At 43.3% G+C, this 26,251-nt stretch overlaps 2 protein-coding genes across 2 annotated transcripts; both read right to left on the reverse strand.

Moving 5' to 3' along the window:
• Positions 1-134: 134 nt before the first annotated feature.
• On the reverse strand, positions 135-13,447 carry LOC148129915 (IgGFc-binding protein-like). The gene is made up of 9 exons (XM_087970400.1): positions 12,941-13,447; positions 10,698-11,244; positions 9,739-9,812; positions 8,076-8,468; positions 5,587-5,873; positions 4,709-4,974; positions 2,440-3,038; positions 396-960; positions 135-145 (listed from the first exon to the last, which is right to left on the reverse strand). Exons 1-9 carry the CDS (start codon positions 13,445-13,447, stop codon positions 135-137), a joined length of 3,249 nt encoding a protein of 1,082 aa, XP_087826526.1.
• Positions 13,448-14,611: 1,164 nt separating this feature from the next.
• On the reverse strand, positions 14,612-24,373 carry LOC148129916 (IgGFc-binding protein-like). Its single transcript, XM_087970401.1, has 7 exons — positions 23,971-24,373; positions 22,850-23,049; positions 21,426-21,608; positions 19,442-19,728; positions 18,185-18,450; positions 17,296-17,621; positions 14,612-15,184 (listed from the first exon to the last, which is right to left on the reverse strand). The coding sequence occupies exons 1-7, from the start codon at positions 24,371-24,373 to the stop codon at positions 14,612-14,614; spliced, it is 2,238 nt and encodes a 745-aa protein (XP_087826527.1).
• Between the last annotated feature and the right edge of the window lie 1,878 nt (positions 24,374-26,251).

The raw sequence follows: 26,251 nt of genomic DNA on the forward strand, positions 1-26,251 counted from the left end.
TTTATTTGATTTGCCAATTGTTTACAAGATAATAAGTATAAGTGTATACATAGTTGTGAATACATGAAATGGGTACATATAAGAAAAATAAAAGAAGAATAAGAGAAACAATAGGACAGGGATGGTAGGCACGTTCAAGAACACACTGAAAAAGGAAAGAAAAATGTGCCAATTAAAAATGGAAGATTTTCTTCTTCTGTGTCTGTATCAAACTTTAGATTGCCACCATGAAGCCACCTTCTGGACTTTGTCATTGGCCAAAAATACCTCATTATCAATACATGATGAAGAGCAACTGTTTGCCTAAGTATGTAGAGGGCCTAACACAAAAATGAGAACAGTTGAAATTATACTCAGTAAATTCAGTTATATTTAACTTAATTATATTCACTTACCGCACTCCGTAATTTCCCTCCAAGGCTGAATGCTGATGCCACGAACCTGACATTGCCAAGCATAGCTTTGGAGAGCTTTACACAGGGTCTTATGAGCCCCCTGATTTATGCAAAGGTCCGTTACACAGTTTTCAGTGTGGTTTTGAAAACCCACAAGGTTGCCACATTCTTTAAACGGCCCATCTCTGTCACTGATCACCCCGCAGTAATTCTGAGATCTGAAGAGGGCTAGTTGAATTTCACTGCAGGTGGCTGAAACTTCCACCACTGCACAGAAAGAAGGGGAATCCATTTTCTTCCAGCTGTTGCCAAAAATGTTTCTATCGTGAACTACAGAGCCATTGGGAGTCCTGAAGTCCTGCTGATGGTTCTGGCTGAAATCTCCACCCAGACCGCAGAGGAAGCCAGAATAAGTCTCAGGAACAGAAATGGACACATAGTAAGACCAGTCGTAGGAGATGGAGAGACCAAACTCAGTTTGAATGATGAGGGACGATCCACTGTAATAAGCCTGGAGCTTCCCAGAAGCCAGGATGACAGGCAGATTCATCCAGAAACCATTGACCTAAGACAAAATGGTGACACTAGGAATCCTCAAGAACGAATGGATCGGCAGTCCCATTAATGGTATGCTACTGGTTCGGACCGGTTCGGACAAACGGGTAGTTTTAAAAAAAAGCCTCCAATCAGCTTAGAGGAGGAAAAAAGCCTCTGGTGATCAGCTGAGAGGATAAAACCCCAAAAAGCATATGGGAGGGTGGGAGGCTCACTCCTAGATTTTCATTTCTTCATCCTCTCGGCTGATTGGTTTGTTAGGGAAGCGCACATTCCATGTGATCACCCACCAAACCAGTAGCAACTAAGGTAGGTTCCCACGACTGGGCAGTCCCCAATTTTTAATCTGAGAATGATTAATTTAAAGCAGGGGTGTCCAACCTTGGCCACTTTAAGACTTGTGGACTTCAACTCCCAGAATTCCTCAGCCAGCTGGGAGTTGAAGTCCACAAGTCTTAAAGTGGCCAAGGTTGGACACCCCTGATTTAAAGTAAAAAGGTAAAGATTCCCTTGAGTCAAGCTCTACTCAAAATGACCACACAGAAACACCTGTGTGGTTTTCATAGGAGAACAGGGTGGACATGGTTTGGCATTGCCTCATTCTGGGATTTATACCAAAGAATCAAGGTGGGACGATCTTGAGTTTCTTTCTCACCGTTTCTTATTTTTCGGGGCTAAACTCAGATTTTGCTTATAGAGGTAGTCCACGACGTATGGCCACAATTGCACCCAAAATTTATGTTGCTAAGTGAGACATTGGTTGAGAGAGGCGTGCCCATTTTACAACCTTTCTTGTCACAGTTGTTAAGTTACTAACGTGGCTCTTAAGTGTATCTGGCTACCCGATTGACTTTGTTTGCCAGAAGGTCACAAAAGAGATTCACATGACCCTGGGAGACTCCAACCGTCATAAATATGAGTCAGTTGCCAAGCACCTGAATGTTGATCATGTGATCATCCATAGGGATGCTACAATGGTCATAGGTGTGAAAAACTGTCATAAGTCACTTTTGTCACTGCCGTTGTAACTTTGAACGGTCACTAAATGAACTATTGTAAGTTCAGGGCTACCTATAGAGCGTATTTTCCTCTCTGTGCTCTGTTCAACAGTCTGCTTAGCCTACCATCTGCTGCCACCTTCTGAGTCTTTCTTGAATTGCATGCCTTGGACATTGGTTTTCACACCAGAAATGCCCAATGATAAAATTCTTCACATATTGCTACTGAACTGTGGTGGTGCAGTGGTTAGAGTGCAGTACTGCAGGTTAATTCTGCTGACTGCTGACTGCCAGCAGTTCAATTCTCACTGGCTCAAGGTTGACTCAGCCTTTCATCCTTCCGAGCTCAGTAAAATGAAGATCCAGATTATTGGGGACAATATGCTGACTCTGTAAACCACTTAGAGAGGGCTGTAAAGCACTGTGAAGCAGTATATAAGCCAAAGTGCTATTGCTACTGCTACTGGGAATTTGCAGAAAGCCCTTCTTACCTGCACTTTGCCTTCCTGTCCTTCTTTTACAATGATGTGTTCCCCGTAGACATCCAGCGTAAGTTGCCTAGTCCAAGAGGCTGCAATGGAGTATCTGTGCCCGTTTACTATGTGAATGGTGAAGGCAGGTAGCTTGCTGGGAGGGCCACAATATTGGGTGAGGATGTACGTGCATGCTCCTTGATAACTAAAGGCCGCCCCACTGAACATGATAACATGAAAGTAGCCAAATACCCACATAGTGCTGTACGACACAGGATAACAGTCCCAAATGCCATCCACGGTTTTGCATATCTCCTGAGGCCCACAGGTAAGCTCCTGGCACTCTAGAGGATGGCCAGGTTGTTTGCAAGAACACTTTTTGCTGCAAGCACCTGGCAGGACCATCTCTTCTCCCAGCTGATAGTCACGGCCGTTGTGCTGACAGCCACACTGTCCCAGGGGAATGCATGCGCCATCATTCAGGACATGCCCCTCCCGACAGGTGCATCCAGGAACGCATGGATTGGGGCATTTGATGAGAGCTGTGTGGTTGGCACAAGTGAGCGGGCAGGCTGTGCCACAGAAATCGTAGTAAGCATTGGGTGGGCAGGTAATAGCTAAGAGACAAAGAGAACAAAAGGTTAAAATGAAATGCAGACTTCATCCAGGTTTGGGAAGGCAGGAACTACCATCTGTCAGAAATGGTGTAGGGTCTTCTGCTTGGGCAGGGGGTTGGACTAGATGACCTACAAGGTCCCTTCCAACTCTGTTTATCTGTAATCTGTAATCTGTAAGGTTAAAACAGCTCTGTAAATCTTTGCTGCGGAAAACCAAACCATGAATTGGGGATATGTCCATTCATCTCTGTTCATTCTGGAGATAGATAGATAGATAGATAGATAGATAGATAGATAGATAGATAGATAGATAGATAGATAGATAGATAGATAGATAGATAGATAGATAGATAGATAGATAGAGATACAGGGATGGGATTCTACCAGTTCGCACCTATTCACTAGAAGCGGTTGTTAACATTCTAAGCAGTTCGGAGAACCGGTTGTTAGAAGAAATTACTGGCCTAATCCTGTAAGGAAGGCAGGAAGGAAACATTCTGGTGTTGCTTACAGAAACTGCCTCTCCGTTATTACATTCTTGGCAGGACTAGACTTCCTGTCTCGGGAACTTCTCTGGAGTTTTTTTTTCCTCCTTTGCTGGTACTTTGCTTGGGTGGAGTGACCAATCAAAGTTACAATGGCACTGAAACAAGTGACTTATGACTATTTTTCACACTTACGACTGTTGCAGCATCCCCACAGTCATAAGAGGCCAGGCAAGGACATGCGTGCCTCGATGTGAGTGATATTGAGTTGGCCACACCCAGCAAATAACATGACCACCAAGCCACGTCCACCTAGTCACATGACCACCAAACCACACCCACCAACTAAGCCATGCCCACAGAACCGGTTGTTAAAAAATTTGAATCCCACCCCTGGATAGATAGAAGATAGATAGGTAGGTAGGTAGGTAGGTAGGTAGATAGATAGATAGATAGATAGATAGATAGATAGATAGATAGATAGATAGATAGATAGATAGATAGATACCACTCACACATCATCACAAAATCTCCAGAACCGTAAAGCCTACAAACTTGAAATGTGGCACATATGTTCCTCTTGTCTTCTAGGTGCTCACTAAGAAAGGATTTTTCTAAATGACCATCAGAACATTAGTATTTCATATATATTATTATTAACACGCTCTGATGCTAAAGAGTTGTACTCTCCCTCCCCACCTGAAAAGAAATCTGTTCCAAATGCAAAACACAAGCAGAGGAGTTTCAGTTTTACTTTCACAACAGCAACCAGCTTTAGTACAGAACTGTTGAGCTAAGCCACACCCAGGCTCCTTGCTGTCTCCTTCTTGCTCACACAGCAAATACTATTTCAGTTTCCAAACAGCCCTCAACTCTCTCTCACACACTGACAGGACGCTAGCCAGATGAATGGGATGGGATGCTGCAACGGTCATAAGTGTGAAAAAAAATGCTCCTAAGTCACTTTTTTCAGTGCTTTTGTAACTTAAAACAGTCATTAAATGAATGGTTTTAAGTTGAAGATTACCTATGATTCCTAGTAACCTCCAAAGGAAACACAAAATAGCCCAGCATTGCATCTCTGAAACTTTTCATACTTCAAAACTAAAAAACAACAACAACAACATATTTTTCACACCAGGACATTTTGATGAGGGATCAAAAGGAAAAGGCCTCCTTGCTCACCACATCCAAGCTCTTCCTTCCAGCTAGGCACCTGCACCCCAAGAGTCTGGCACATCTCCTCATAGGTTTCTATAGCCGCGCACAGCATGTCATGTCCTTGTCCATACTGGCAAAGATCAAAAATGCAGGAGTTGTAATATGGGGCAGGTTCCTCATGCCAGTGGCACTCCGAGAAGGGCCCAGACTGATCTGTGAGGATTCCACACTTTGGCTCCAATTCTAAGTGATTTATGCAGGGTGCAAAAGCACCTGTGTCATTAGTGCACCTGAAAGGCAAGAAAAATCTCTTTGCGTTATATGCAGACATTATATTATTGTGTGTCAATCGTAAGGCATCTTCTCTTTCATAGATAATATCTTTTTTTAATGCATTTTTCTTAAATGAGTATTTTTTTTTCAAACTTGGCAACTTGTACTTTAGTTTAGTTTAGTGTCATTGTCATTAATCTCATACCACAAAATTAAATGCCAACTTCAGTGTACATTATAACTATAAAAAATAAAACACAAACACACATCCTTCGCATTCTATACAATTGAATTGAAAACCCCTGGTGTTGCATTCGTATTGTACTATACAGAAGAATTCAATATAGTTACTGCTCTGGGATAGAAGCTGTTTTTCAGTGTATTTGTCCTTGTTTTTATTATCCTGTACCATCTGCCAGATGGTAATAGTTCAAAAAAAGGGTGCCCAGGATGAGATGGATCTTTAAGAATGTTTTGAACTTTCTTAAGGCAGTAGAAGCTATAACACTCTTCCAAAGAGATGCAGGAACTAAATTTGTATGCCTCATATTATTTTTGCCAAATAAAACATACAATTATTTTTAAAAATAAACATAAAAAATAAAGAAATCAATTATAAATCAACTTACTTTGGGGGACTGATGTCGGACATCCAAGCATTTCCAAATTCAGCATCATTTTTAGCTTTTTTCCCATCAGGCAAGACTTTGTCATCGTCACGATAGCCATTGAAATTCCCACACATCCCAGTCAGCTTCCCCCAATATTCAGGACCCACACGAACAAACAAAGCATGGCGGCCATTGTACTGGACCTCCAAACTGGGATGTGTTCTTATGGTTACCATCTGGCTTCTTTTTGTGATGTTAGCTAAGTGCTCTAGTTTTGCTGGCAAAGCAATTGGTCTCCCATCAACCTAAAAATATAGTGGAAATCCAAATTAGGCATAAGTAATCAATTGTGTGAGGAGGAGGAGGAGAAGTGGCTGATGGCTTCAGCACAACATGAAGCCCACATGATCTCCATGATGCTGAGACTCCATTGTTTTAATTGTCCTTGTTTATATTTCCTAATCCCTCAGATCAGGATGTTCTTGGGAAAAACAAGGGAGCAGCGCAGGTTCCTATTCTATACTGTAATAGCTATGATCATTTGCAAACCAATTCATTTGAATTTGAAGACACTGGGTGAGAATAGACCCAGGGGATAGTCTGGAGTAGTGGGACCAGGGGTGGGCTGCTGAGGGGGTCTCTCGGGCTCAGGGGAGCCCCTAGCTAAGACTCTGCGGGGCTCGGAGAGCCCCCCCCCCCCAATAACCTCAAAAAGACAAGCAGCCTAGAATAATAAATGGACACCTTTTTGGCTTTTTTCCTTTCTAGGCGTTCAGCCAAGAGCATTTCACACCTCGTAAAAGTGTCAAGCTAGATAAAGCGCTTGTGGAGGGCTAATTCCCAAATAATAAGAATCATGTAACTCACCAGAAACTCCACTAAGACTCCAAGATCCCTCTCACAGTCACTGCTATTAAGCCTGGTTTCACCCAGTCTTTTATTTAAGTATTAAATGGACGAAATAATAAACAACTTTTTGGTATGTTATCTTTTTTTAGGTAATTAGGGCAAAGAAGCGATGTTGAGTTGGCCACACCCACCCAGCCACATGACCACCCAGCCACATGACCACCCAGCCACGCCCACCCAGCCATTCATTAGGGCAGAGAGCCCCTTGCTAAAAAAATTGAAGCCCACCCCTGAGTGGGACACATTGAATTATTCTGATGACCTGGGAAAGAAACCCCCTGAAGTTGCTTTGAGCTCTCTTGAAGAAAAGATGAGATATATAAGGATAATAATAGATTAATTAGGCATAATAATTAGAGGTCAAATTAGAGATAAAAATGGAATATATAGAACTGAATCTCATGTTTCCTCAATATTATGAGAACATGCTTTGAAAAGCTCAGATTCAATCCCTAGTTAAGAACATCTGGTTCTTGGGAAAACTATCTATTCTAACATCGGAGTGATGTTCTTCCATCACAGTGGACAAAATCACTACTTGGTTAACTAATTTATTTGGTTCCCCCCCACCCCCAAGCATTGAAATTCTTGACAGATGCAGAATCATAGCAGCTAAGAATTGGAGGGACCTATACGTGCTGTTCCCCACTCAGTTTGATGTAGAAAAGTACCACATCCCAACAAATGGGATTTCAGTGTTGTGATTCGCCGGTGCAGACAGCAGAGGTGAGGATGAAAGGGGACCCGTCAGGGAGTCTGGAGAGGACTTGGATGAGGATCCTGCTTCTGATGCAGGGATGTGGCCAGGACCATCTGGGAGTGGGGTGCTGCCTTCGGAGCCTTCGGAGTCTGGCAGCAGCGAAGCAGAGGACCCAGGGGAGCCTGTTCCTAGTGCGCATGTGCGCAGAGCTGCTAGAAGGCGAGAGCAGCTAAAGCAGAAGGGGCAACTTGGGAGGTGATTGCCCCTCCCATAAGGGATAAAAGTCAGTCCTCAATGAGGAAAAGCTTTGCAGGAAGCAAAGTAGTTCAGTAATTTAGTAATTCAGTAAGCCCTGTACTCTGGTCGGTTTTTTCTGGGTTTTTGGATTGTCTTATGTTAGCCTTAATTGGACTTCTGTTTCTTGGCAGCATTCTACAGCACTGAAAAGCATGCTCTTATCTGGAGGAACTGTGTCTGATGAGTTTTGGCTGGGAATTCAAGTCATTCCCAGTGTTACATTAAAATAGGTTTTACTTTTAAGTTTGACGAAGCCTGGGTTAGAACATTCAGCTTCTTCTTGAAGATTTTCAATAAAGAGATAATTTCATTGTCAACCTTCTTTTATCACTAAAAATATCTGGGTAAGGTTCAGTTAAAATCTAGTATTCTATCATCTCAAGAAATAACATATCTTTGCTCATATGTAAGCACAACCTGCCAGATCTTATCTTACATTTCCAAACTAAACATTATCTCTTAAAACCTTTGCTTTCTCAATGATGATTCTCAACATCATCATCCCATATTTTTCAAATGGCCATTGATTAGGTTGGTTTATTGGACACTTTTTTCCCCTCCTCCTTCTTTGTGGGGGCTTGGATCAAGAAATTGCCCTCACCTTCACATCTTTTCCTTTTTCCAAAACAATGTGAGAACTGAACTGTTTGAAGCTAAGCCAAATATCCACTCGGAAAATAAAAGATACTCGGGGATTCCAGAAATTCTTATTAGTAGCCACAACCCGGAAGGAGAAATCCAAGGAGGAGTTGTGTGTCTTTGAGATCTCATAAGCGCAACTGCCTTGGAAATGGGCTATAGCCCCATCAAATGTGAAGTAGTGAGGGTCTCCAGAAATGGTGCAAGTGGTCAGCTGATTTTTACAGCCCAGCTTTCCATCCTGAATTGCACATTGCTGGCCAGGATTGCAACTGGCTGGGACGCAGTGAAAGGTCGACGAATTCTCACAGCTGCACCTTTTTGTGCAGTCAGAAAGCCAGAGGTGGTCTCCAACCTGAAAAGTAAACCAGTAATTAATTAATCAAGACAAGATTTGAACACTATGCCCCAATCTGTCCATCTTATTCAGATCAGTTTCCTACCTCTGCAAAATAGGCTTTGTTTATCTACCTTACTAGACTTATTTCTAGTATTCTTTTTGCTATGTTTGACCTTAGAATGCTGCCCCTGCTACATCTTATTTTAGGCTATACGGTACCTCTTTTCACCACTGTAGGTAGCTGCTCATGTTTCCAATTGTGAAAAAGACCTATGAGAAGAGAACTCTTTCTTGGGAACCATTTCAGGACATTTCAGGAGATTTAAGAACTTAAGATCTGCTCTTAAGTGATTTGTGTGTGTGTGTGTGTGTGTGTGTGTGTGTGTGTGTGTGTGTGTGTTCAAGATCTCCCTTCATTTTATCTCTATAACTCTATAATTTTATCTCTATACCTCTATAATTTTATCTCTATAACTCTCCCTTCATTTTATCTCTATGAGCTCTGGTGGCGCAGTCGTTAGAGTGCAGTACTGCAGGCTATTTCTGCTGACTGCCGGCTGCCTGCAATTTGGCAGTTTGAATCTCACCAGGCTCAAGGTTGACTCAGCCTTCCATCCTTCCAAGGTGGATAAAATGAGGACCCAGATTGTTTGGGGCAACATGCTGACTCTGTAAACCGCTTAGAGAGGGCTGTAAAGTTGTATATAAGTCTAAGTGCTATCGCTATAACAGCCATCCTGTGAGGCAGGCTGGGCTGAAAGAGAGAGCATTGGTTTAAATCACTCACTAAACTTCTAAGGCTGATGAGGGATAAGAACTTGGGTCTCCCCACTTTTACTCCAGCGCCTTCCGCACTACACCACATTGGCTTTGGGTTGAAAGAGAACGACTGGTCCAAAGTCATGAGTGAACTCCAACTGTTGAAGCGAACTACACGTAGTTCTCCATTTACAACCATTCGTTTATTGACCATTCAAAGTTACAATTAAAAAGTTACAATAGGAATGCAGTGGATCAGTGGCTAAGACGCTGAGCTTGTCAATCAGAAAGGTCAGCAGTTCAGTGGTTCGAATCCCTAGCGCTGCGTAACGGAGTGAGCTCCCATTACTTGTCCCAGCTTCTGCCAACCTAGCAGTTTGAAAGCATGTAAAAATGCAAGTAGAAAAATAAGGACCACTTTGGTGGGAAGGGAACAGCATTCCATGCGCCTTCGGCGTATAGTCATGCCGGCCACATGACCATGGAGATGTCTTCTTTCACCACACTGACCTTTGGCACGACTTACATTGTAATAATGGCCATTGTATTCACAGCCACAGTGTTCGTGCTGAATGCACTTGTTCCCGCTCCATAAGTATCCTGCATCACAGACACATCCTTCAGAGCACAGGGGGTTGCAGAGATGTGTAAATGTGGCACCGGCACAAAAACCCTGGCAGGGTGGCTGGCAGAGTTCATAATGACTGTTGGCTGGGCAATCTGGATCTTTAAAGAGAGACGGGGGGGTGGGGAGGAAACAGTAATTTTGCTGGTGATCCTATCCTATTTTGAAGTCTTTCAATACCAGGCATGATGCTATTTGATGCATTTTTGTGGGTTTTATTTTAAACAACAATAATGTGGCCTTTATTTAGCTTTTCCTTCACACACACACACACAAAGCATATTCCCACCACTGCCCATAAGTCTCATGATGTTCTTTTCTAGAAAACATTCCAAATAACTCGTGTTAAATATATAAAAATGACCAAGTGAAATGTTATATTTCCAAGTTTGTTGAGGAAGAAGTTTTTTCTCAATATTCCCTTCATCCAATCAACCAGCCATTTTCATCCCTGAGATATCATAAAAGAAGGCTTCAAACTGGAACTTTTAAAAATTGCAGCACCCCACACCAAAGCTATGGATTCGATTTCCAAAGCTCCTAGGTAAATTGCTGATTAACTGTATTGTTTTTAATATATTTTACTTTAATTAATCCATTTGCTGGGTTCGCATGTTATCTTGAACCATAAGCCAACCAAACAGACTGGCTTCACATAACACACTAACAGACTAGCCAACATTTGCAGTAACCAAACTTAGCATGTTATGGGAATGCCAAATTGCAGGCAGCCGGCAGTCAGCAGAAGTAGCCTGCAGTACTGCACTCTAACCACTGCACCACCGTGGCTCAATATTAAATATTAGATTACGCCCTAGAACCATTCATAAAAAAATATTGGACTTTGCTAATTGACTCACCACAAAAAGATCCAATTCTCCAAGGCTTGAGGGTGACATTGGCTCTCTGGCAGGCTGCTACGTAAGTCTGAATGGAAAGGCACAAGATCTTCGGATCCCAAGCAGATGCATAAACGTCCAAAATGCAATTTGTTAAATAGGGTTTGGGACTGACCAGAGAATGGCAAGAAGAAAATGGCCCATCAGCATTCTGGATGATCCAGCACATGGATTTAGATCGGATGAGATGTTCCTTAACAAATATAGGAGGCCCAAGGCTACCTGTGATCGCTGATGAACTCCAGAAGCTAGCAAGGTCCAAGGGGTGTTTTGATATGGATCTGATTTGCATGCTAGAATCGGCGTCATTGGCCCTCTTGAAATTCCCACACATCCCACATACTTGCCCTTGGTATCCAGAAGAAAGGGTTACAAAGAGGCTGTGTGCCAGGTCATAACTCACGGTTAAACCAAAGTCAGTTGTTAAAACAACATAAAATCCATGTTGATAAATGGCAATCCTCTGGCTTTTCAAATGGGCGGGAAGGTGCTGAGCTATACCATTGATCTATACAAAGGGGAAAAAAACAGGTGGTGCAATGATTAGAATGCAAGATAACTCTGTCCACTGTTAGGAGTTAGTTCCTTACTGGCTCAAGGTTGACTCAGCCTTCCATCCTTCTGAGGTTGATAAAATGAGGACCCAGATCATTGGGGGCAATACGCTGACTCTGTAAACCACTTAGAGAGGGCCGTAAAGAACTATGAAGCGGTATATAAGTCTAAGTGTCATTGCTTTAGAAGTCATCTTTTCCTCAATTACCATTTACCAATTATGATGCCTTCATCTGCTTCATGGTGAACACTCTCTAAATATTATTAACTTGCAGGAAATATGACCAGTGGTGAGATTCAAAAATTTTTTACTACAGGTTCTGCGGGCGTGGCTTGGTGGCGTGGCTGGGGAAAGATACTGTAAAATCTCCAGTCAGAGGAGATACTCAAAATTTCCGTTCTCCAGAACTGGTCAGAAACTGCTGAATACCACCTCTGAATATGACTCTAAAGGCCTTTGCAACTGGAATATCCAGGCCAACATTTGATGATGTCTACTCTGGATACTTAACATTTTCTCTTCTGACTCAGACCTGGATGATCTCAGTTGATTGTACATAACCACCATTTCAATTCCCTGTAATTTCTGGTGCAGTGCTAATAAGGGGAATGATGGGAAAGAAAATTAATGGCCAGCTATTGCTAAGAAACTGACTCTATGGGAAACTAATGGAATTTAAAAAGAAGAGATTTAGATAGTTTCCCTACCCAAATATTGTGTCAAGGCATCATGAGATGCTGAGGCTAACCTTGACATATATTTGCATATGTGTTTGTGTGTGTGTAAGAGAGAGAGAGAGAGAGAGAGAGGAAGAGGAGGAGGAGGAGGGGATCCTAACATTAAATATGGAGCATTCATAGATATAGATTCATAGATGAAGTTAGAGAATATTTTTTCATCCCTCCTTTAAGCTTATTTACAATTTAAAGATCTACTATTCTAAATATGTTCCAAATATGGTGACATATTGGAGACTCTGAAGGCTTAGGATTCACAGCCTCTCCTGATGGCCCTCAACCTCATTCATGATAGTTTTTTTTTTTTTTGCTGGCCTTCTCAATATTAGAGTTTCTCATATCGGGAATAATTGTCCTTTAAGGCTGAAAATTAAGCAGATATTTCTCCTCTGAAGTTAAAGCCCAGACTCTAAACTGATACATCGTAGGATCCCTAGGTTGCAGTGGTAAGTTTCAAATTTTTTTTACTACCAGTTCTGTGGGCGTGGCTTGGCGGGCGTGGCTTGGCTTGGTGGGCGTGGCTTGGTGGGGAAGGATACTGCAAAATCCCCATTCACTCCCCACCCCACTAACCTGCTTTCCAGCTCTGTTCTCCTGTGCAGGGCAACCAAAGAAGACCCAGGCGATCAGCTGGGACTCGGGAGGCGGAGAATAGATGGGGGTGGGGCCAGTCAGAGGTGGGATTTGCCGGTTCTCCGAACTACTCAAAATTTCTGCTACCGGTTCTCCAGAGCTGGTCAGAACCTGCTGAATACCACCTCTGCTGGGTTGCTATCTCAGAGGCTACAAGAGGATGGCTTTAACATTCATCTTTTGTAAACATTTGTTCAGTTGGAATATAACAACAAATACAAAACATGCTTGAAATCACCCCACCCTTTCAGATCGCAAATAAGTAAAATTGTCCTTACCAAGGCCCTCCCATGGTGCCCTCTCTGCAGATATATCTGGGTGTTGTTCACTAGAACCAGTACCATTGATATCTCAGGAAAAAGTCTGTTAGGCATCTTCTCATTCTTCACCTCAACTCTGAAAGAAGGTAAAAGCTTGGACATTGGGCACAGTTCCACCAAGACGTACATAGAGGTGCCTTGGAAGCTGTACGGTTGCCCGTCAAAGGTGGTGTAGTGAAGAAATCCAGAAATTTGACAGATGCCATCTGGCAACACATGGCAGCCAAATACTCCCTTCTGAGTGCCACAGAATTGGCCAGGACCACAAAAGGAACCCTCCGTTTCAAGGGCAGAGATGGAGCCATCACAGCGATACTTTTTTAGGCAGTTTTCTCCCTCCAGGAAGAATGTTTCCCCTTTCAAGTAATACCGTCCGTTGTAGCTGCAGCCACACTGCTCCCACGGCACACAGTCCGTGCCACTCAGCACAAACCCTGCTTCACACTGGCATCCTTCTACACACATGCTCTGGAAGCAAGTTGGAGGTCCAGCTGGTTGGGCGCAAGAGGCAGGGCAGGAAGAGCCACAAAATGTGTAACGGCTGTTCTCTGGGCAAGTCAACTCTAAACGCAAAAGATTGAATGATTTGTTTTAATACCAAAGACAGATTTTGGAATTAATATAGTGGGGACAAAGGGGTAGGAACAGTAAAGAAAATTATTTTTGCAAGATCCAGTATGGGTCAATCACTGTGACCAGAAGTTTGGTCTTCGGAGCCCATTATCAGGGAACTTCACTCTACTGGAATATGTGCTTTGGGCTGTTCTATACATCATATGTATGTGGTGCCTTCCTATTTGTTGATTGGTGTATTTTCAGGCTTGAGCACAAGCCCAAAAGTTTGGAAGACTAAACCACTGATCCTGGTGACTGTCCCAATGTCAGCATGCTGAGTAATGCGTCTGCCAAAAGCAGAACGAGGCAGGTAGATTCCTCAAACAACATGTTTATTGGATATATCATATCGGCACAGCTGGTGAAAACCAACTCATAAGTTCCTGCGGTTTTTCCCTGATTCAAAGAGTAAAAGTTCCCCCTCCCAGATGTCACCAGTCACATTGTCCAATGAAAGTAGCTGGCCGGCTGCTTGGTCACTCCTCTTCTCCTTCAACTGCCTCCTGTTGAGATGACCTTGGTTCCCACAGGAAAACTTTTTGTTTCGGCTGTTAGCCAGTCTAACTACTTCCCCCCTCCCTTCCCCCTCTCAGGGTTTGTGGCAACTATGAGGCAGCAAAAGATGGCTTCATCCAGGTTCGCTTCAGAGTTGACACCCAGATTGGATCTTGCAACATTATCCTGGGACATATATATTTGCTTTCATTCATGAAAAATATTTTTAATTTAAAACACACAGTTGTTATGTGACATTGTTACACATTTCCTTCCAAGTGTTTTGCTTGTTCATTAATTGTTACCAGTGCAGATTGACAGGAGTAAATATCTGACTCAGACACAAACAGATATAATCATTCAATCTTTCTTTCTTTCATTCATTTAAAAACTATTTTACAGAAAGAGAAGCAAGATTCTCAGACAGTGGAATGCCATGTCTAACAGACACTATATTTTATCTGCACACCTGCAAAAAATGTTCACTTCTGTTTTTAAAACCAATCTTTCTACTGAATATCACTTACCACATCCAGTGATCTTTCTCCACGACTGAATCTTGATGTGCTTTGCTTGACATCTCTGAGCATACATAGATAGTACTTCACACAGAACCTTGTGGCTGCCCTGTGTGGTGCATAGGATCTTCACACAATGCTCTGCATAATGCTGAGCCTCCGTTTGGTCTTGGCAGTCTTGAAATGGCCCATTCATGTCACGAATGAGTCCACAATAAGCCAGAGATCTGTATTGGGCCAATTCAGTTTCACTGCAATTTGGTAAGGGCCCGACAGCTGCACAGTGGAATGGGGAGCCAGAATCTTTCCAGCTGTTGCCAAAAGTCTCTGGATCCTGAATCACCGAACCACTGGGAGACCTGAAGTCATCGTGGTGATTCTGGTTGAAATCTCCACCAAGGCCACAGAGAGACCCTGAGTAAATTTCAGGAACTGAAACTGACATGTGGTGAGACCAATCATAGGAAACAGAGAGGCCCACATCAGTCTCAATAGTGAGGAAGGTGGTAGTAGAATAAGCATAGAGTTTTCCCGTTACAAGGGTGATGGGCAGATTCATTAGAAGGCCATTCACCTAAGACAAAGCCAGGGGAACAATGTCCTTGACAAATTCATAAATAGATTCATTTAATTAATCTATATACCAAGGGTGTCAAACTCGATTTCATTGAGGGCCGCATCAGGGTTGTGTTTGACCTCAGGGGGGGCGGGGGAGGCATGGCTGGGGTGGGTGTGGCCAATGCGATGTCACTTATGTGGAGGGCACCTGTGGTGGCCCAAGTGCTCTGCCAATGAAAACAGGCCCCCAAGCTCTGTTTTCGGCTGTGATGGCCTCCTGCAACCCTCTGCCAGTGAAAACAGAGTTTGGCTGCGTGCAGCCCCCCTGAGCTCTGTTTTCGCTGGCAGAGGCAATGCCGGCCGGTCCCTCACTGTTTCCAGGGTGGCGCTGCAGCCCACATCTAAGCACCCCATGGGATGGATCTGGCCCCCAGATCTTGAGTTTGACACCCCTGATCTATACACTCTCCATCTTCCAGTGACTAGATCAGGGGTCCTCAAACTTGACAGCTTTAAGACTTGTGGACTTCAACTCCCAGAATTCCTCCTCCAGTCATGTTAGCTCAGGAATTCTGGGAGTTGAAGTCCACAAGTCTTAAACTTGCCAAGTTTGAAGACCCTTGGACTAGATAGAACCGTGATGGTGAACCTATGGCACACTTGCCGGAAGCGGCACTCAGAGCCATTTCTGCCAGCACACAAGCCATCGCCTGGAACTGATCCACTGCACATGTACAGTGGGTCTGGGAGAGGGGGGTCGCATGTGCATTGTATTAAGGGTGCAGGCATAAACGCAGGCACACACATGCACTTTTGGCCTGCGATGATGAAAAAAATTAGCCATCACTGAGATAGATGGATCTCTGGATAGAAAATTAGATAGACAAATGGACACTTCTTCTCTGGTAGATGTAACCTTAGGCTGAAAAGATTTTCAATTTCCAGCCAATTTCCTAATGTTGAATGTTATTCTCTTAAAGATCTAGGTGGATATTGAACAACAGGTAGATGTTATTCAACACATGACATTCTCATTCATGTTCAACTACTCTAGTCTGGGAAATAGCATCAACACTAGTAACTACCCTCTTGGGTTCAAGTCAAACTCTCCTCCCTGAACAAAAATATAAGTTAAATCATGTCTTGGGATCAGGGATATCTATAATCAATTCCCCAATCTCCCATGGAACTCATTGTGTGACTATGGGGCAGTCACACTCTCTTGACCCAACTTATTTCTCAGATTCTTAGGGCTGTCGTAGGGATGAATGGGAGAAAGATTCTTTTATCCTCAGAGATCTTTCTGCAAATGTAATTCTAATTTTAATCTTTCTTTCTACATTGCCACTGTTGAAGGTAGATTCCCAACCTCACTGAAAGAGAATCTTCTTCATTAACTTGTCAACAAGAATTCACATTATATGTTTATCTTGATCAATGAATTAAGCCACTGTAGGGTTGAACCTAGGTTAGTATGCTGTTGAATGCACATCTCCTTAAGCTTTTTGTACAGAGTATAATGAGCTACAAGAATAATCTTGAGGAACAGAAGGAAGATCTGTAACCAAGACAATGGTTAGATAAAGAACTTTGAGTCCAAGGCAGAAATGTAATTTGAGAAAATGTCTTAGATTTGACCCTCCCTGGTTTTCTTAAAGGGAGGGAGAAGGAAAAACTCATTCAGACTTTCAAGATTATGTTACTATAACCCTATAATAAAAGTAATATTAGACTTCATAACTTTGGTTCCTAGTCTGATCTACCTCGAAAGGCTAACGTAGACTCATTATAAAGCAGTTTTTAGATCCTACAGACATTCCAATGGAAACTGGTTAGAATTTACAATACTCTTACCTTTATTAAACCATACTGCCCTTTTGCCATAATTATTTTCTCCCCATAGATTTCAAGTTCCAACTGCTTTATCCAGGATACCAAGATAGAGTCCTTATGCATATTTAATACTTGAATGTTGAAGCTCGGAAGCTTTCCAGGAGGACCACAGTATGAAACAAGGGTGTATTTGCAGGCCCCTTGAAAACTGAAAGAAACACCATCAAAAGTGATATAGTTTGAAGGGCCATATAGATGCATCAGGCCAAATCTCATTGGGTAACAACCTCGTACATCATCCACAACTTTGCACATTTCCTGAGCTTTGCAGGCATGTCCTTGACATTCCATTGGGTGAGCAGCTTGCATGCAGATGCATCTTTGGTTACAAGTGTCCCCCAGGATCACTTGTTCGCCCAGCTGGTAATAGCGGCCATTTAGTGTGCAGCCACAGAGTTGTAGAGGTATGCAGACCCCAGCTTTCAGAACATAGCCTTCCCTGCAGACGCAGCCTGAGATGCAAGCTTTTTTGCAAAGGGCAGGGGCCTGGAGGTTGGCACACGTGGCAGGACAAGCTGGGCCACAAAAGTCATAATACTGGTTAACTGGACAGGTGATGCCTGAAAAGAAAAAGATCAAACGGGTTTGGGAATGCAAAACAATGTGCCCAAAATATTTCTGTAACGTACATATGGTAGAATCTCCAGCTAGACCGGAAGGTGGTGTTAAGAGGAGGTTGAGTTTAGAATCTTTTCACTGGAGAAAGTGGCACAATGACTTTCCCCCAGAATCCCTGAAGCCTTATCTGACTTTATTCCAGGGGAATATAGTCAGTCTGGTGAGATTCTTGTAACATAGGTGACTAACAATAAAGTTTCTGGCTGAGACTAGTTCAACAATAAAGTATATTCAAACTTTATGCATATAAATTTTCTGGTTGTGACTAATTCAGGTTGCTTGTGCCTGACAATAAATAAGCTATTGGGTAGTACAAACTTTATCATTATTGGTATGATAATTCGATATCGTACACCATATTGAATGATCAAATATGGTTATTTGCCTTCATTCATGATGATTATCATTTCCAAGGGCAGATGTTATATACTGATGTCACACCTTGACTTTCAAATACATCTACAGACATTTTCCTAATGGGAACCACCCTTCTTATTTTGCTTACTGCATCCTGTTGCCTGCCGCCAGTCCATCACCTTCACCCCAGTAATGGTGCACATTTCATCATAAGTTTCAATGGCCATACAGAACATGCGATTGCCCAATCCGTACTGACATAAATCATAGACACAGGATTCATAATACAAGTCTGGGTTGTTGAGCCAGTGACATTCAGAGAAAGGCCCTGAGACGTTAATTAAGATTGCACACATTTGTTTGTACTTGTGTTGATTTGGGCAAGGAACAAGGTCTTTGGTGTTGTTTTTACATCTGAAAAAGATAGACAAAGAACAGAGTCACATGTCAGGGTTCCAAGTGCATAGCAAGCAAAACTCCAAGGCAGGTAAGGTTCCTCAAAGAATATATGGAATGAACATATTGGCACATATCTGGTGAAAACCGACTCTGAAGCCTCCCGTGGTTTTCACCTAATTAAAAGTAAACGTTTGGCACTTTCTCAAAACAATCAGTCACATGGTCCAATCATGGCATTCTCTGGTTGCCGGGTGACATCACTTCGCCTTTCTCTGACCAGGTGTGAGAATGTCCTTGGTTCCCAAGAGAAAATATTTTGTTTTGGCTACAGAATCCCAACTCTCTCAAATCCTCCCTCCCTATCCCTTGGCTCCAGTGTGGCAACACTGAAGTGGTCAAAATGGCTTCAGTCAGGTCAGCTTCATGGTTGACAGCATTAATACTCATCACCCAAGAGACTAAGCTGTCCAGAAGAGGATTAGCTGATCTATTTGATTAAAATGTTTTAATGACTCTCTTTCTGAAACACTGTTTTTCTCAAATTCCATTGTCCTGATATCTTGGAATCAGTGGTGGGCTGAAATTTTTTTAACAACTGGCTCTCTGGCTGGATAGGCATTCACACCCAGCCCCACTTCTCTGCCACTTGCCTCAAAGGCAGAGGTAGGATTCAGCCAGTTGGAGCTAATTCCACCACTGGCTGGGCCCACCCCTGCGCATTTTGGGCCTGTTTTTAGCCATTTTCAGGCCATTTTTAGCCCGAAAAATGGCCTGAAAATGGCCCCCAAAACAGGCCAAAAAATGAGCAGGGGCAGGGCCAGCCAGTGGTGGGATTTGCCGGTTCACTGAACTGCACAGAATCTAAACTACCGGTTCACTTGAACCAGTGCAAACCGGCAGCAGCCCAACTCTGCCTGGAACTCATTGGGACCATCAGAATTTCTGGGTCTCCCGATTCCGGGGTGCTCTAGCTTTTCAGATGGGGAGAGGAAGAGGCTCATCCTACCGTGCAGAGCTGGTGTTTGATATCCAAGCATTTCCAAACTGTGCATCATTCAGAGCTTTGTCTCCAGACGGTAAAAGTTTATCATCAGAAGCATCACCGTTGAAGTTGCCACACATGCCACACAGCTGATTCTGATACTCTGGACCCACCCGTAGGAACACACTACTTGCCCCGTTGAACTGGATTTCCACATTAGCTTTGGTTCTCACGGTCAACATATTCCTCACTCTCAAGATCCGAGCAATGGATCCTACATTGGCCGGTAGTTGGGTTCTTCTGCCGTTAACCTTTCATAAAAGAAATACTATAAAAGTTTCTGCAGCACTAACTTAGACTTAGACTAACTTTGTCACTTTGAATGAACACTAATCGGCATACATTAAAATGAAATTTCATTGCATGTAGCTCTCAAAGGGTCACCACCTCCAATATACACTACATCAACATGACAAAATAAATACAAAATTATGCATATGCCCACATATATTATATGAAACAGAGAAACAACACAGTCTAGATCAGATGTATACATGTACATGGCAAAAAGAAAGAGTCCTGCAAGTTTACCAGATGGATGGCATGAGGAACAAAGCAGTTACAGAATCTGGTAGACCTGCTATAGATACTTGGAAATCCCCTCCCGGGAGGAGCAACAGAAACAGACCATCAAGTGGGTGTGTGGGGTCTCTAACAATGCTTTGAGCTCTAAGGACATAGCACTTATAAGCAGTGTCCTGAATGACAGGAAGAGAGCTTCCTATAATCTTCTCGGTTGTCCTTACCACTCTCTGTATGGACTTTCTATCTGAGGCACTGTTGCCACTAAACCAAACAGTGATGCAGTTTGTTAAAGCACTCTCAATTGTGCCTCTGTAAAAAGTGGCCAGGACAGGAGAAAAATCTTCATCTTCTCTGAACGACTAGCTACGTTGCTCAACAAGGGGTTGACCCAACAGTGCCATCAACAAAGTACAGATGTTCTAGGATGGTGCTTCCCAAACATTTTCCTTCATTTACCCCAAACTGGTAATCAGAAAGTCCTTTTTATCCAATGTATGCAAAACACTATTGTCCCTATTGGGATTGGGTCATGTGTCCGTGTATCAAAAAATACTTTTACCCAAATTTGGGTAATTTGCCCAATAGGTAATACCTTTGGGAAGCACTGAACTAGGATTTGATTTATTTTTTTTAAATAAACCCACTTCATTTGCTTTTCCCAAATTAATATGTGACTCATAATAACAACAAAAGACGTTGTTAAGAACATTTTGCCTCCTAGAGTTGTGGATGCTCCAGATTTTCTAGAAAGGATTGGACAGTCATTTGTCTGGGATGATATAAGGTCTCCTAGGGAGTTGGATTAGAAGACAGATTACAGATTAACAGAATTGGAAGAGACCTTGTAGATCATCTAGTCCAACCCTCCCACCCAAGCAGGAGACCCTACACCATTTCTGACAAATGGCAGTCCGGTCTCTTCTTGAAAGCCTCCAGTGATGAAGCTCCCACAACTTCCAAAGACAACTTATGTTCCATTGGTTGATTGTTCTCATTGTCAGAAATTTCTCCTTATTTCTAGGTTGAATATCTCCTTGTTCAGTTTCCATCCATTATTCCTTGTCTGGCCTTTGGGTGCCTTGGAAAGTAGCTTGACTCCTTCCTCTCTGTGGCAGCCCCTCAAATATTGGAACACTACTATCCTGTCTCCCCTGGTCCTTCTCTTCACTAGACAAGCCAGGCCCAGTTCCTGCAACCATTCTTCATATTTTAGTCTCCAGTCCCCTAATCATCCTGGTTGCTCTTCTCTGCACTTTTTATAGAATCTCAACATCTTTTTTATAGTGTGGTGACTAAAACTCTATGCAGACCTCCAAGGTCCCTTTCCCTATGATTCTAGGCATCATTAGAAGACCTCCAAAATTCCTATGATTCCATGAGTCCATAGGTCAATGAGTCTATGTCACGTAACCACTATACTCACATGGACAGCTTTGCCTCGCTCAAGGAACACATGGAAACTGGATTGGTGCATCTGAAACCAGATTTCCACCCGGTAAGCAAAAGAAACTCTGGGATTCTGGAAGTGTCGGTTTTCAATGACAACTCGGAAGGAGAAATCCAGCGTGGAGTTGCAAGTGTGAGAGACCTCATAGTCACAGATACCCTGGAAGTGCACCAGTGCACCATCAAATGTGAAATAATGAGGATCGCCTGTGACGACGCAGGTGGTCAAGAGACTGTGGCAGCCATACAGTCCTCCCTTCAGTGTGCATTGTTGATCCGCCTTACATCTAGCTGGGAAACAACGGAAATTGCCATGGGGGTCACAACGGCATTTTTTTGCACAACCGGGCAGCCAGATATGCTCTCCAACCTGCATGGAGAACATAGAGGTCAATATGGAAGATGCAGTGAGAACAGAGTGGGTGTTTTTCAGTATTTTTTGTGTTGTTTAAAGACAGTAATAGCAATAGCACTTAGACTTATATACCGCTTTATAGTGTTTTACAGCCCTCTCTAAATGGTTTACAGAGTCAGCCTATTGCCCCCAACAATCTGGGTCCTCATTTTACCCACCTCAGAAGGATGGAAGGCTGAGTCAACCTTGAGCCTGGTGAGATTCGATCTGCAAAATTGCAGGCAGCCGGCAGGCAGCAGAAGTAGCTTGCAGTACTGCACTCTAACCACTGCGCCACCGAGGCTCAGATCAGAACGATTCTCAATTAAACTATTGAGAAAATTAGAAGTTTGACAAGGCTATAAGTCATAATTTTAGCCAAAGGAATTGTGATGGAATTCTATCTTGTAAGATCTAACAGATAATTTCTTTGTTAATAACAGCCCAGGGAGCTATTACTCCTTACTCAGAAAAAGACGTATCTTGCTAATTGATAAATGACACATTTAGCTGTGGTGTGCATGATCAAATTAGCAAATGGTGAGAACAAAGGCAAGAAAATGATTGTTACAGAACCAATTAATCTTATTGGACAAGCTGAAATAAACCTGTATTAGAATGGAATTCAATTCTTAAGAAGTGCATACTATTAGGATAAAAAATAATCTTGACTTTTAGCTCAAATTAATGTTTTTTTAATGTTTTTTTTTTGCACGATGAATATAACTCATAATGCTAAAAGAAAAAAAAAAGGAGATAAGAAAAGCAACATGACAAATTGTCATGGCTACCTTCCATTCATGTTGCCCTTTTCTAATGTTTATTGAATCTCCCCTGTTCAACTTTCCAGATTATTCTGCAGGGTTTACTGAGAAGATGGCACCTGATTTATGGCATCTTCTCCTCAACTCCTTCACTCTCCTAATTTTCCCCAAAAGCTTTCTGCAAGCAAAGTATATGTTCCACCACATTACAAAGTGTTGGCTTTGATGGGGAATCCTACTTACTTTATAATAGCGTCCATTGTAGTTGCAACCACACTGTTCTAGCTGGACACACTTGCCGACACTCTGATAGTACCCATCATCGCAGAAACATCCTTCAGAGCAAAAGGTGCCTTGGACACCCTGAAGCCAACTGGCAGAACATTCTTTATCCACGGGGTTCTTGCAGAGCTCATAGTGACTATGTTCTGAGCACTGAAAATCTAGCGGAGGGAAAGAATGGGATAATCTGAGAAACAGCCATTTCCAGGTATTGGTTGGGGGACCTATGAGTAGAAGTCCAGATCTGGTTAAAAAGGGTAAGGAGACAGAGGGAGGGAAGAAGTAAGTGTACTCTAGAAAGAGTAGGAGAAAGCCCCATCCAATACTGGCTTTGGCTCTTCCTACAGTAACTTAGGATAAAGGAAGTTGTTATCTGAAGTCTCCAGAGCAATAAAATGTACAGGATCCTGAAATGGTGTTTATTCCTCTCGATTATTAGCCAACAGGGGCAATGTCACCAGTTGCAATGCAACAACACCTGGAAAGCTGTAAACTGTCCACCCAAGCTCTAGATGACAACGGGAAGTGAACCTTCCCAAAACACTGTGAGATGGGTCTGCTGCTGGATTCAGAAAACATGCTTATCTAATAAGCATACTAATCTCCCGCAGGGGAGCATAAATCTATATCTAGTCTTCCTATATCACAGGAGTCAGCAACCTGCAGCTCTGGAGCCGCATATGGCTCTTTCATTCCTCTGCTGCAGCTCCCTGTCACTGGAGTCACCGCCACAATTTTGAGAGGAGCTTCCGGTTGCGGGGGAGGAGGGAAACACAGCACGCCAGGAGGAGACTCTATGGTAAGGGGCGGGTTTTCCAGTAGGCTCCACAATTGATAGAGCTTTCTGTTAGGACAGGTAGAGGAAAAAGGATGCAGCACTCTATGGGAGGAGACTCTATGGTGGGGGGAACCAGACTTCCGGTTGGCTCTAGAATCGAACAGGGGGCTTCCGGTTAGGACCTTTGTGACTCCCGGTGTTTTCAAATGGCTCTTTGAGTGTTTAAGGTTGCCGACCCTTGCTATATCACATAGAGTAGTAAAAAAACAAGATGGAATGTAGGATAGAGGGATGAGATACATACAGCAGAAACTCTCGTTCCTCCAGGCAGAAATGTTTACATTTTCTCGTTGGCAGGCTGCTGCGTAGTTCTGAATGGAGTGGCAAAGGACACCGTGGTCTAATGCAGAGATGCAAAGGTCCAATATGCAATCATTCATGTAGGGCTCAGGAGTAACTTGAGAATGACAAGAAGCAAAGGGCCCCTGGGGATTTTGAATGATCCAGCATTTGTATTTTGCCTGGATGAGCTGTTGCTTCTCCAAACATTCTGGGTAAGAACCAGGAGAGAGATCCTTACAGTGATTCTCTGACTTCCAGCTGGCAGCAAAATGGAAGACATCCATTCCCAAAGAGCCATTTGGCATCGCAACGTCATCATGGGTCACCCTGTTGAAATTCCCACAGAGCCCACAGGTTTGTCCCATGTATCGGGAAGGAAGGACAACAAAGAGGTTTTGCATCCGGTTGTAGCTCACAGTCAGGTTGAATTTTGTTTTCAGAATGATAGATGCTCCCTGCTGGAAAATGACAGTCTCTCCTTGATTGAGGTTCACTGGGAGATTGACAGTTGCTCCGTTGATCTGAATTGAAGAAGCAAAGAAGGCCGGTTAATTTGGAGGTCCACCAAGAACAAACTACCCATCTATTTTTACTCATTCGAAGAAGCTTTAAAGCAGGGGTCTCCAACAGGGGTTGGATTCAAATTTTTAACAACCGGTTCTGTGGGCGTGGCTTAGGTAGTGAGCGTGGCTTGGTGGTCATGTTATTGGCTGGGTGTGGCCAACTCAATATCACTCACATCGCATCTCCTCGCCTGGCCTCTCATGACTGTGGGGATGCTGCAACAGTCAAAAGTGTGAAAAATGGTCATAAGACACTTAAGTCACAGACCAGGCGAGGAGATGCAAGTGATCAATGTGAGTGATGTTGAGTTGGCCACACCCAGCCAGTCACATGACCACCAAGCCACGTCCACCAACTAAGCCACACCCACAGAACCAGTTGTTAAAACATTTGAATCCCACCCCTGTCTTAAAGTTGCCAAGGCTGGAGACCCCTGCTTTAAAGGTTAAGATTCTTTGCTGAAGAAGTACCTTCCCTTCTCTCTCCTTTGTTTTTGAGCTGCCCACTTTCATTCACTAATCCATCATCCCTTTCGGCCCTTCTCCACTTGCACCACACTGTGGTAGAAAACTAGCCTGTCAGCCACTTCTATGTCCTTATGGATATATTTTTTTTCTTAATTGTACATCACTTCCCTTAAAAGAAATCAATAGTATAGCTAGCATGCTGACCTAGTAGGTAGGGACAAATAATGAAAAGGCCATTCAGATAGGTTTATTAAAAGCATTCCAATGTCGTGTTGTAATTTACACCGTGTCTGCCTTTTCCTTTGTGTTCTCCTTGAAATGTAGTAGGCCAAAGATATATTAAATTGTGGTCTATCTTTGCTTAGGGTTGCTCAACAAACTGCCAATGCTTTCTTGAGAGGCTGATGCACACTGTAGGCGCTTGCATGCTTAGTAAATCTACTTTGTCATTTGGTTGTTTGAAATGAGCAGGTTTTTGAGCAGGTTTTAGACCAGGGGTGTCAAACTCATGGCCCATGGGCCAGATCCTCCCTGTGGAGCCGGCCTGGAAACAGCAAAGGACCAGCCCACGGTGCCTCTGCTAGAAAAAATGGAGGACCCCTGAGCTCCGTTTTCGCTAGCAGAGGGCTGCAGGAGGCCAGTGTGCATGCAGCCTCCCCAAGCTCCATTTTCGCTGGCAAAGGGCTAGCAAAACAAATTAAAAATGTTTCTCCTTTTACCTTTGAGCATCCAAGAAGGGACAGGGAAGGAGAAAGGGAAAGAGGAAAGACAAAGGAAAAGAAGGGAAGATGGGGGAGAGAGCAAGGAAGGAAAAATAAGGAAAGAGGGGAAGGAAGAAGAAAGGAGAATGAAGAGGGAAGGAAAAAGAAGAAAAGGAAGGAAGGAGGGAGGGAGGGAGGGGGGAGGGGGAGGGAAGGAAGGAGGGAAGGAAGGAAGGAAGGAAGGAGGGAGGGAGGGAGGGAGGAAGGAGGGAAGGAGGAGGAAGGAAGGGAGGGAGGGAGGGAGGGAGGGGAAGGAAGGAAGGAAGGAAGGAAGGAAGGAAGGAAGGAAGGAAGGAAGGAAGGAAGGAAGGAAGGAGATTATGAGAGTGAGTGAAGTCTCAGGGAAGTCCTGCCTTTGCAGTTGATCACCATAGGTGCCCCCGACATGATTCCCATGTCACACCCACCATGACCATGCTTCCCTCCCGCCACGCCTGCCAGCCCTCTGAGG

The sequence above is a fragment of the Notechis scutatus genome, chromosome 8 (genome assembly GCF_049901735.1).
Source record: "Notechis scutatus isolate UNSWTSFEM ecotype Mainland chromosome 8, rNotScu1.2, whole genome shotgun sequence".
In the NCBI taxonomy this organism is placed as follows: Eukaryota; Metazoa; Chordata; class Lepidosauria; order Squamata; family Elapidae; genus Notechis; species Notechis scutatus.

What these genes read in the sequence shown, in the direction of transcription:
- LOC148129915 (XM_087970400.1), bottom strand. Translation starts at nt 13,447, where the DNA reads ATGTGTGTAGAAGGATGCCAGTGTGAAGCAGGGTTTGTGCTGAGTGGC. An exon ending in ACAATGGCCATTATTACAAT is followed by an intron (nt 8,469 to 9,738) that starts GTAAGTCGTGCC and finishes TTTACTTTTCAG; the next exon opens with GTTGGAGACCACCTCTGGCT. An exon ending in GACAGGAAGGCAAAGTGCAG is followed by an intron (nt 961 to 2,439) that starts GTAAGAAGGGCT and finishes ATTTTGTCTTAG; the next exon opens with GTCAATGGTTTCTGGATGAA.
- LOC148129916 (XM_087970401.1), bottom strand. Translation starts at nt 24,373, where the DNA reads ATGGGACAAACCTGTGGGCTCTGTGGGAATTTCAACAGGGTGACCCAT. An exon ending in GAGGAACGAGAGTTTCTGCT is followed by an intron (nt 23,050 to 23,970) that starts GTATGTATCTCA and finishes TCCCTCCGCTAG; the next exon opens with ATTTTCAGTGCTCAGAACAT. An exon ending in TGTGCAAAGTTGTGGATGAT is followed by an intron (nt 15,185 to 17,295) that starts GTACGAGGTTGT and finishes GCTTTGTCTTAG; the next exon opens with GTGAATGGCCTTCTAATGAA.